The following is a 9875-nucleotide window of genomic DNA, read 5'->3' on the forward strand; positions in this document are numbered from 1 at the left end:
ACAGCATGAATACAGCAGGCTCGTGGCCCAGCTGTCCGACACACCTTGCCCACCATCCCCGTTCCTCAAAGGCTGGTGACTGGGCCTCAGTGGTCGATGGACTCTCGCGCCACGTCGTCATCTTCGTGCTGTGGATCCAGGCCGCCAGCTGCGGCCCCCGCAGCTCCAGCAGCGGGGGGCAGCACCTCCCTCCGACTGGCTCCCCCCTGCACCACCTCCCTCCCGTCAGCACCTGCTCAGCCCACACCGCCTCGCCCACCACCCCCCGCAGGCCGCGCTTCGCCCTGGCCCCTCTCTCCTCCCTCCTGCGGAGCAGGGCAGAGGCGAGCGCGTGTCCCTCCTGAGAAGGCCCTTCCCGACGCAGCAAGTTAGGGTTCAGCATTTGACTCACCCCGATTCCCCAGGGGCATCCTGGAGCTTGCGCGTGGAGACCTGCTCAGCCCACACCGCCTCGCCCACCACCCCCCGCAGGCCGCGCTTCGCCCTGGCCCCTCTCTCCTCCCTCCTGCGGAGCAGGGCAGAGGCGAGCGCGTGTCCCTCCTGAGAAGGCCCTTCCCGACGCAGCAAGTTAGGGTTCAGCATTTGACTCACCCCGATTCCCCAGGGGCATCCTGGAGCTTGCGCGTGGAGCTGAAGCCTCTTTTTGACCCCTGCTTAGCTGGTGTGTGATGCTGCTCGGTCACCCCACAGAGATAAATAAAGCGAATTTTGCTCACATTCAGTCCACTTAGCAAGGGTCGCATGAGCCCCGAGATGCCTTGAGCTATCATGCTACTTCGGGTCCTGCGCCGAGTCTCCTGGGCTGTCGTTTGTTGCAAGGCCAGCTAGACTAAGAGTTATAAGTACAGCTGAGATGAGGGAAAAAAGAAAGAAAGAAAAAAAAAAAAACAAAAAACTAGGACAGCCTCCCTGGGGGTGGAGGGAGGGAGGAGGGAGGGATGGGACAGAGGGATTGTGCTTGGATCTTGCTGCAGTCCAGCCCATCAGGGCATGGGAATTGGGGGAAGCGTGGTAACATGAGCATCATCTCCACATACCAGTCCTCAAGCAATGCTCACCTTGTTTTGCCTTACAGACTTCCCTTTTAGGAAGCAGACCTAAATCCAGTTTCAGGAGCAATATTCATTGCAATGTCTAATCATAAAGGGGTTGCAAGAGCAGACTGGCAGGAGCACTGACGGCTGCTGCCTCAGGAAGAGACGGGCATGCCAGTTCTTACAGCAACAGGGCAAGAGTAAGACTTATGGATTCTGCTCGATGTGGATGTCGCCCAGCCACATCGTTGCCTTCTCCGATACTGCAGGCTCCCAGCTCTAAAATGTGAATATTCACTTACTTCACAGGACAGTGGTGAGAAGCGGCCACTTTGCTCATTTGCTAAATTCTCTGCTGAAAAGCGCCATAAAGGCACAGATAGGTATCATTCATTCCATGCTAAATAATACTCCATGCTAGTGAGACTTCTGTAGAAGAAAACACTTTAATTTATTCCCAGAAACACTGTCACTAGTTTAGTCTACCCTCCTCTCCAGGGTAAATCAATTTGCCTCTGAGGACCAAAATGCAACAGCAGAGACCATTTCAGTTCCTGGCTTTTGTGGAGTTTTAAAACAGCTCTCATTTCAGGAGCCTGAGTTGTCCCCAATATCAAATTAACAGTTCACCATTTGGTAGGGTGCTTGCTTTAATCAAGTTTTTTAACGCAGTAACATAGTAGCCAGTATAAGCAAAAACCTTTGAAACTCGACTCTCTAACCAATCCATACAGGGGAGAGAAACTACAGCATAAGAACAAGAACTGGCTGGAAAATGATCCCCTCAACACACACACACACACACAGAGTGGATTCATAGTTTTGAAGATAACTGGAAAGTTTTGGCTTTTCACCCCAAAATGAAAATTTTCCACCCAAAGCTTTCAGGTTGGAAGGGGGATGCTTAAGCTTTCTGAGAAAAGCATTGAAGACATTAAGGACCACAAGCATTTTCCATAAGGAGGAAGGGGAATCCTATTCTTCAGTCCAATAAAGTTTTAAAGGCAAGCACCCAAGCATTCAAACACACCACTGAGATCGCTTCAGTGGAGAGAAAGTCATGGGCAATACATAAAGGATTAAAAAAGAAAAACTTTTTTTTCTTAGGGGGAAATCCAGCTTCTAGAATCACCTGTCTACTTCCCTCTGTTCACTCTGCACCTGGTAGAGCAGCACAGAGGAGTATTTCATTCTGCCTCACACCCATTTGCCAAGTGCAGGCTGGGCATTACTGCTGCCATGACAGGACACATGCAAGAGAAACATGCAGTGCCCTGCTATGGAGGGATGTCATCTGAGATAACTTGGAGTCGTATTTGCAGGGCATCACTGACCAAAGTCTCCTCACTCCTTTTGCTGAGCACAGGTGACACTTCCTAGCTCAATATGTGATGGGCTTGGCAATCAGCAATCACAGCCTTGCAGCACCCTCATGCCAGCCCCTGCTTGTCCCACAAATGCATTTTTTCTGCTGCAGGATTTGCCCCTCAGGTTTTGTTCAGGCCAACAGCTCTGTAAGTGCAGGGAGAGTGGGACGAATCACTGAGTACCACTAGGATTTTAATCCAGAGTGAGTGCTACCCCCAAGTCCAGAGTCAGCAAGAGAGCTGCCGTCTGCCAAGAGGCACCCATGGCATGTCCCTGGGAGCAGCTGGGCAGGGGTACGATGCCGAAGCAGGGATGCCACACGGCAGGCGTGGGTGCACGTCAGACAGCCCAGACATGCCCAGGATCACTGGGCCTTCTCTAATTCCACCCCTCAACCCCAGTTAAGGTAAAAAATCCTCATTTCAAATCATCTGTAGAATATCCTTCGAAGGCTTCCCTCCCCCCCCTTGCTTGTATCACAGAGGAGAGCGGTTTGTTTTAGCTGAACACAGCTCTGGCCGGTGTCCCTGATCTGCCGCCCCTCAGTCTCAGGTCAGCTTTTCCAGGTGGTTTGCTCTCTCCTGCAAGCGGAATACTTCAGCCTTCAAACCCAAATTCTTGGGCTGCAGCTCACCCCTGAATTTAAAATCGCTCTGTGCAGCCTCTGCAGCTGAGAGACTCTGCCCAGTCCTGCCTTCACTTTTGAGGCACCACAGAGATGCAGTAGGCAGCCCAGTTCTGTCTCAGTCATTTCCATAGAAGGAAAGCAAGGCTTCCAAGAGAGACGCAAGGAAAGGCGCCACAGCACATCCAAACAAACCACAAAGCATCATATCTCTCCAGCCAACCTTGAATTGAGAGATACACCAGATATATGTGCAGCAGTTTTCACAGCAAGGACATGTGCGTGTTTGCCTGGCACTGACCCCTCTCCTTGCCAGGAACCCAGAGCACAGCAAGTGACGGGTCAATGCCACCCGATGGGAGAGAGGCCAACACAGACAGGGAAGTCAGGTCTGAGAGCATCGTACCCAGTCCTGCAGGGAGGTGAGCAGCAGTGAAGGGGACAACTGTCCTCCGGTGAAAGCAGGAACAACCCTGCTGGGGTACGAGAGAATCATGCCCCGTGAGTTCGGATAGCCTGTTCTAAGGTATTTGAAACAGGAGGAGAAGGGCAGAAGTAAGATCTCCTTTTTCCCCTCCTCTCCCCCACTCCATCTAGCAGCAAGCCTAGAAGTAAATGCAGCCTTTCCAGAGTAAACCAGTGTTCATTTAGCCCAGGACACAAAAATAGAAACCTTTGCAAATAACCACCCTTCCCACAAAAAACAAGCCAACCAATGGAAAAAAAAAAACCAACTAAGCAAAAATATCCTTGCTTTGAAAAAGCCCTCAAAATGTTGCTTTGGAGGTCAGCATACACTTTATGGGTAGGACAGACACAGCTGAAGTGAATCTTTAGCTCTGTTTCACAGAAATTGGGCAGAAGCCAACTTTCCACTAGCATGCACACGCACACACGCACCCTGCCCCACCTCTTGCTTGCCAGCAGGTCACACTGCTGTCAGTGCAGTGGCTGTGCCTACACGTCTAGCGATGTGTTAGCACATGCTGGGAAGGAAGTGGTTTTCTGCCTTGAAAGACATCGCCCAATTTCTTGTGCACCACACAAAGGACAATTCACCTCCCCCCCCGCCTCGGGACTCTCATGCAGAAGTCCAAAACAGCTATGAGGTGCCATTAACTGCACCTCATCCCTGATTTCCACACAAGAAGTAACCAGATTGAAATCAGCACTGATCCAACAAAAATTTACACAATACCATTGCAGCCTCCACAGCCAAAAGCACACTCAGGCTGCTCAGACACCAGACCCAGCTTCTCTGACCACTGTTAAGAGTTTCAGTCCTTCCGTGGGCTGATCACCAAACATGTAGGCATAGTCAGCACAAAGCAGACTTGCATCGATTCCTTTGGGCAGAAGACACGCTGTGCAAACAGCTCTGACCAGAAGAGCTCTTCTGTAAACTTTGTGGCTTCCAAGAAACCCTAGATGGAAGGTTTAAAATTACCGTACTAGTCTGCTGCCTCTCCGAAAGCAGATGAAAATCATTGTGTAGTCCTGTAGTTAATATACATATTAATATAGTTCTGTGAAATGGGCCACCAGGTTCATTCAAAACTCTTCTGCCTTGGAAGAAACACACCGTCCTCTGTGCCGTGTTTTACCTCTCAAAGAAATGGGGGAAAGGATTCTTGGTTGGCCTCTGAGGAGTATGAATGAGGGATGATGGATAAGACACACGCCTGAGACAGAGAAGTGCTCTTGCCAGAGCTGCACTGGCTCAGTTGCTGCCAAGAGGTAGCCAGAGGCAAGCCCATGCTGTTCCCATGGGTAAAGTCTCAGGGACTGTAGTCAGAGCAGCAGGCGCACAGACCCAGGAGTAGTGAAGGTTTCCAGAACGCAGCCTTTGTTCTTAACTTGAACGGCATGAACAGCCTACCCCCCACCTCCTACCGAGCCCACCACCTCACAAATACTCCTGTAAGGAAGCAGATACAGCCTGCTTACATACACAGAACTAAAGCCACTGAACAAAACTGAAATTCCCCTTCCCCATTGTCACTATGAAAGTCCATCAACCACCTTTCCTGGTCCAGAACAAGCTGCTAATAAAAGCAAATAGGACAACTTGTGCTTGTTCTGCTTTCTCCAAGCCCACAGGACCAGGTACAGAGTCTGCCCCAAGACAGAGGCACTGAACACAAACCTGCAGACAAAGCGCTTACATCAAGTGTGCTCAAGTCTCAGATACTGCCTCGTAGAGGCTAGAGGCTTGGGGGGAAGAGATGTAGAAACTGAAGCAAGACTACCATTTGCCCACTCCAACCTTTCTCCAGATGTTCAGCAACCTTCTGAGAATCACTACAAACAAAAGGAGCAAGGGCCAATTTTTTACCACAGGAAGCAAGAGGGTAGTAATGCAATCATCAGAGATGGGCTAACACTGCAACAAGGAAACAAAATTAACTCACAACAGGGCTTCTTGACAGCAGCCACCTCTGGCAACACAGCTGCTGCCTGGCTGGGTGAAGGCCACTACGAAGTTACAGTGCCCCAGCCAAGGCCTTTACTTGCAGATGCTTCTCCTTCAGTCAGTCAAGGATGCTTCAAAGATGGATGGGAAGGCAGTACTGCTGTATGTGGGGTATAGAAATCCTTCATCGTAACCTCCCAGCTCAAGAGCAGTATCCCCTTGACCCTTCAGTTAATCTTGATGATTGAAGATCAACCCTGGCTTGTATTCCTTTAAAAGACAATGCACAACCAGAGGCAATAGCAATCATGGGTGCTTGTAATTTTCCAGCTAGCTCTGCTCACCACAAAGCTGTATCAATGGTATTAACACCTGCTCAGAGCAAGTGCATTCTCAACAGAAGCTGGAGGTACAGTCCCTTCCACGAGCTCCCAATATTCTTTTTTGCAGTCTCAGCGCTATTCTTTCCTCCACTTTTCCCTATACCCACTTCATCCTGTCATCTATCCTGAGAAAGTCCATCTTAAAATTACTAGTTTAAAGTTACTGGTAACTTTCAGAGATCCATCACTTGGCACTAGATGTTCATTTAGGCATTGTTCAGTCATAAGGACTTGCACCCTTGTCCACAAACTGCACTTAAATTAGAGCTGCAGACCTGCAAGACAAAAGCCAGCCTCAGCTGAGCATGCATTTGAAGCATTGATGCCCAGATGCTTTTTCTTACAGATAAGTTAATTTTTCTGCAAGGGAGACATTAACATCACATGTGGAGTTCACTTGCATAAGGGTATATGCATCAGTTATGGGTTGTCATCACAGATGAATTACACTGTTCTCTGCCAGTTGTCATGTGCTCCGATTATACACTGGTATAAGATAATTAGACTGTATGCCCAAGATTGAGTTATGTATAATTGCGAAGCTGGCACTCAACAGAACAGTCACACTGATTGTACAGGGCAAACAAGCCACACCTCAGTTATTCTCCGCTTTCTCATTGAGACATAGTCTGCCTTCGTAGATGTCCAAGCAGCTGCCATACAACTGTCTACGATTATGATACCTTACCCTGTATATTGCATTATATCAAGCTTTGCAAGATGTTGGAAAATAGCTGTTAGATGCAGCTACTTAATGGAGAGCTACTGCAGCAGGATGCACCAAGTCTGAAGCCAGGTTACAGATAGAAGTAGCAGCTTCTAGGACCAGCTAACACGAGAAAGGGGGTAACAAATCTTCTTTGATATCTCAGAGACTATCTACTGGTTCCACAACCCAAAACAGATTTCAAGAGGATAGTGATAAGTAGCGAGCAAAATCCGATCTAGTTCCCTTACTAAGCTGCCATAGTTACTAACAGTATCCTACACAAATTGACCTGAACTGATAAGTGTGGCATCAGGGGGTGTTCACGGCCTATTACTGTTCATCGCAGAAAAAAAGGAAGTGGCTGGAAGGCTACCAAGCCTGCTCATCTGTTCACTGAGAATCTCACACCAGGTCACTTAAAAAATAAAAATGCCCGTGCTTCCCTCCAAATGCATTAGCCTGAGCAAGCAACCGATAAGCTTGTCATCCACCTAGAGAAGTCCCTACAGGACTTGTCTACATCAGAACAAATCAGAATGTGGAGACCAATCCCTTGCAATTCCCTGCCTTAGAAAGTGAAAAAAAAGAGAAGGAAAAAGCAATCACAGCCTTATTTCTACAGTTGCACTGACTCCAAGTAGGAGGACAAAGTATCCTAGGCCAAATGCATTAGTCCAGACAGATTTATCTCAATGAAAACTTGACTCTACACGGTTACTTTGGCTTTTCTTTAGAGTTCTTAGTAAGTTGCACTGCTTAATAAAGCCACATTCCAGAACCTGCAAAAAGACAGTGTTTCTGGTCCCCAGCTCTTCTGAGAGCCTTTTATGCTCCAGTCTGTCCCTGTCCCACAGACAAAAGCATCTGGGCCCCCAACGCTTGTAGGTGTAGCCTAAACTGAATCTGAAACATATCACGGACAGAATAGCAAATCCAGCAGAAGCTGTCTACACAAACTAGACCAAACTAGATGTTAAATACAAATTTCTGATTCTAAACTTCAAAATGCCTTCCAACAGATTAGAAGAATCGGCTGGTTTTGGACTTTTTTTTTTACTATGTGGTCCTGCATAGAAGCAGCCTTCAGCCATTAATGCTTTGCACTTCCATTTCTTCACAAACTGAATTAGATATACCTAACTGGAGAATTACTAAGCCTCTTAAGTCTCCACAGATACAGGCAAGGGAATGCCATAAAAGCTAGGCCAGTCATGCAGAAGAGTAATCTGGCTGCAAGCACAGAGTCCTCAGAGACTCCAGAAATTTAAGCACAAGCTGAAAGTTATTGTCCATTGAGAAGCAAGGGCAACAAAAGCAGCAAGAACCCCATTTGTGAAAGCAACCTCCCCAGACCAGTGCAACAAACTTCACTTGAAGGCTGCAGTAGCGTTGAAGCAGACATGCAATTCCTCCAGCATGGTCAGGTTTTTGGAATCCTGGAAGGAAGGAACAAGAAAGACCCACCTATGGAAACTGGATCCGTGCCAAGCCTGGTGGGGATTGCAGAAGTCTCCGTTGCTCCACACTTAACATTTTGTTTATAGACACGATCATGTTTCTCCCCTAGTACCAGATCTCTGAGCGCTACCATGTTCTGACAAAATCTCTGTCTTACTCTGCAGTGCAGCAACCATGAGGCAGAAGTTCTGCAAAGCCCCTCTTCACAAGCACATGGAAAGCAGCTACAAAGAAAGATTACACAGTTAATTAGCAGGAAAGGTGGCAGTAGCTCTTCCATCATTGGACCCAGTCCTGAGACCTCAGGAAACACAGGTAGAGATAGCCACGGCAAGGTAGCTGCAAAAGAAAATCGGGTTGAAATCCCCAGTACAGGGGCAGGGCAGGGCAGGACAGACCCAGCAGGACATCAGGGGAAAGCAGAAGCATCGAGGCCCAGCCACCCTCTGCATGCTAACCTGGTCGTGGATGCACATGGGCCTGGGCATGGCACAGCAGGCGTTCACCAGTGGCAAGTTCCAACAGCAGCTCCTCCTCCTCCATTTGACCAGTCCATTTGGAAGTTAAACACAATATAAATTTATAGTCAGTGTCTCCACAAAGAAATGTGAATTCCAGTACTGGCTCCAGTCAGACCGCTTGGAGGGCTGGGGAGGGGGAAAAGGATGTTATTCAAGCAGTTGCTTTTCAGGATGCAAGTAAGATCTCCTTATTTGCAAGAGTGCTACAAGGCTGACCTCTCGGGAACCACACGGCAGACCTGTTTAGCTTGGAGACACAGCACAAGACTCAAAGCAAGCCTTAAGTAACCAGCCAGACACCATCTCCTGAATTTCTCTGAACTTTATTGGCACTTTAGGAAGAACAGGGTATGAATTTTAACAACTCCTCCAAACAGGAAAAAAATGCCTTAATATCAAGGTTCTCTCTGCAGATAAGCACATGGACCCATGAATTACTCCACAACCTTATGGAATTGATGTTTTATTATAATCCAGTAAAAAGACTGGTCAAAAAATCCTCAACATAATTTACAGCAACAAAAAATAAAACAAGAAAAAACAAGCCAGGCAAACATTTGATAAAGTACTTCCCCCACCCCCAGGAGGAGTAGTTATCCAATTAAACTGGAACATGGAGAGGAAGAACAATCCACTGTATTCTAACAAATAAAAAACGTGTCTACAAATCTCACCATAATACTGAAAGCTTCTTACATTAGTTTTCTTGCAAAATATCATTTCTTTACAATACAGTATACATTTCCAAGGGAAGGAGGACCATAAACATATCCTTCATCCCATGACTAATATTTTCTAATTGTGCATAGCTAGAAGTATTGAAATCAAATATCATTAGATACCACTGGAATATAATACTGGTTAAGAAGAAGGCAGGGCTGAAACAACTACAAAGAGTTAGGTGGGCTCACTGGCACAAGCCGTTCTATTCCTATATTGGACCATTTGGAATTAGAACGATTAAAAAACCCTATAAACAGAAGTCATGCCAGCATCATAATACATGAGCTCAGCAGTGTTGTGTGACCCATCAAAGCAGAAAATGTTCACTGATTTATTATTTGAAGACATATTCCAGGCACCATACATCAGCTTGTTAGGAAATTGTTAGAGTGTAATAAAGGCTTTTCTCCCCGCAAATGCATCAATAGTCGCCACGGACAGAGCAGAAGTGCTGAAAACCAGCTTTAAAGCACCAAAACAGAAGTGTAAAGGTTGTCTGTTCCCCCAGTAATGAGACTCACATAGAGCCAGTGCCCATAACCCTTCAGTATAGAAACACGCAAATCAGTTCTGACAAATTTAACTGCAATCTTTCATTTGTGACTTTCAAAGTCCTGAGGCATGTGTTTTTGGCCAACCAA

At 47.2% G+C, this 9875-nt stretch overlaps 1 protein-coding gene across 1 annotated transcript in view; it reads right to left on the reverse strand.

Moving 5' to 3' along the window:
• Positions 1-791, reverse strand: part of LOC104075488 (adrenodoxin, mitochondrial-like) — a 6740-nt gene extending 5949 nt beyond the window's left edge. The window contains exon 1 of the mRNA XM_009576018.1: positions 592-791. Coding sequence (XP_009574313.1) covers positions 592-770 — 179 coding nt within the window. The 5' untranslated portion in view covers positions 771-791. The remainder of the gene's footprint in view (positions 1-591) is intronic.
• Positions 792-9875: the final 9084 nt, after the last annotated feature.

Source organism: Fulmarus glacialis, unplaced genomic scaffold (assembly GCF_000690835.1).
Source record: "Fulmarus glacialis isolate BGI_N327 unplaced genomic scaffold, ASM69083v1 scaffold5554, whole genome shotgun sequence".
NCBI lineage: Eukaryota > Metazoa > Chordata > Aves > Procellariiformes > Procellariidae > Fulmarus > Fulmarus glacialis.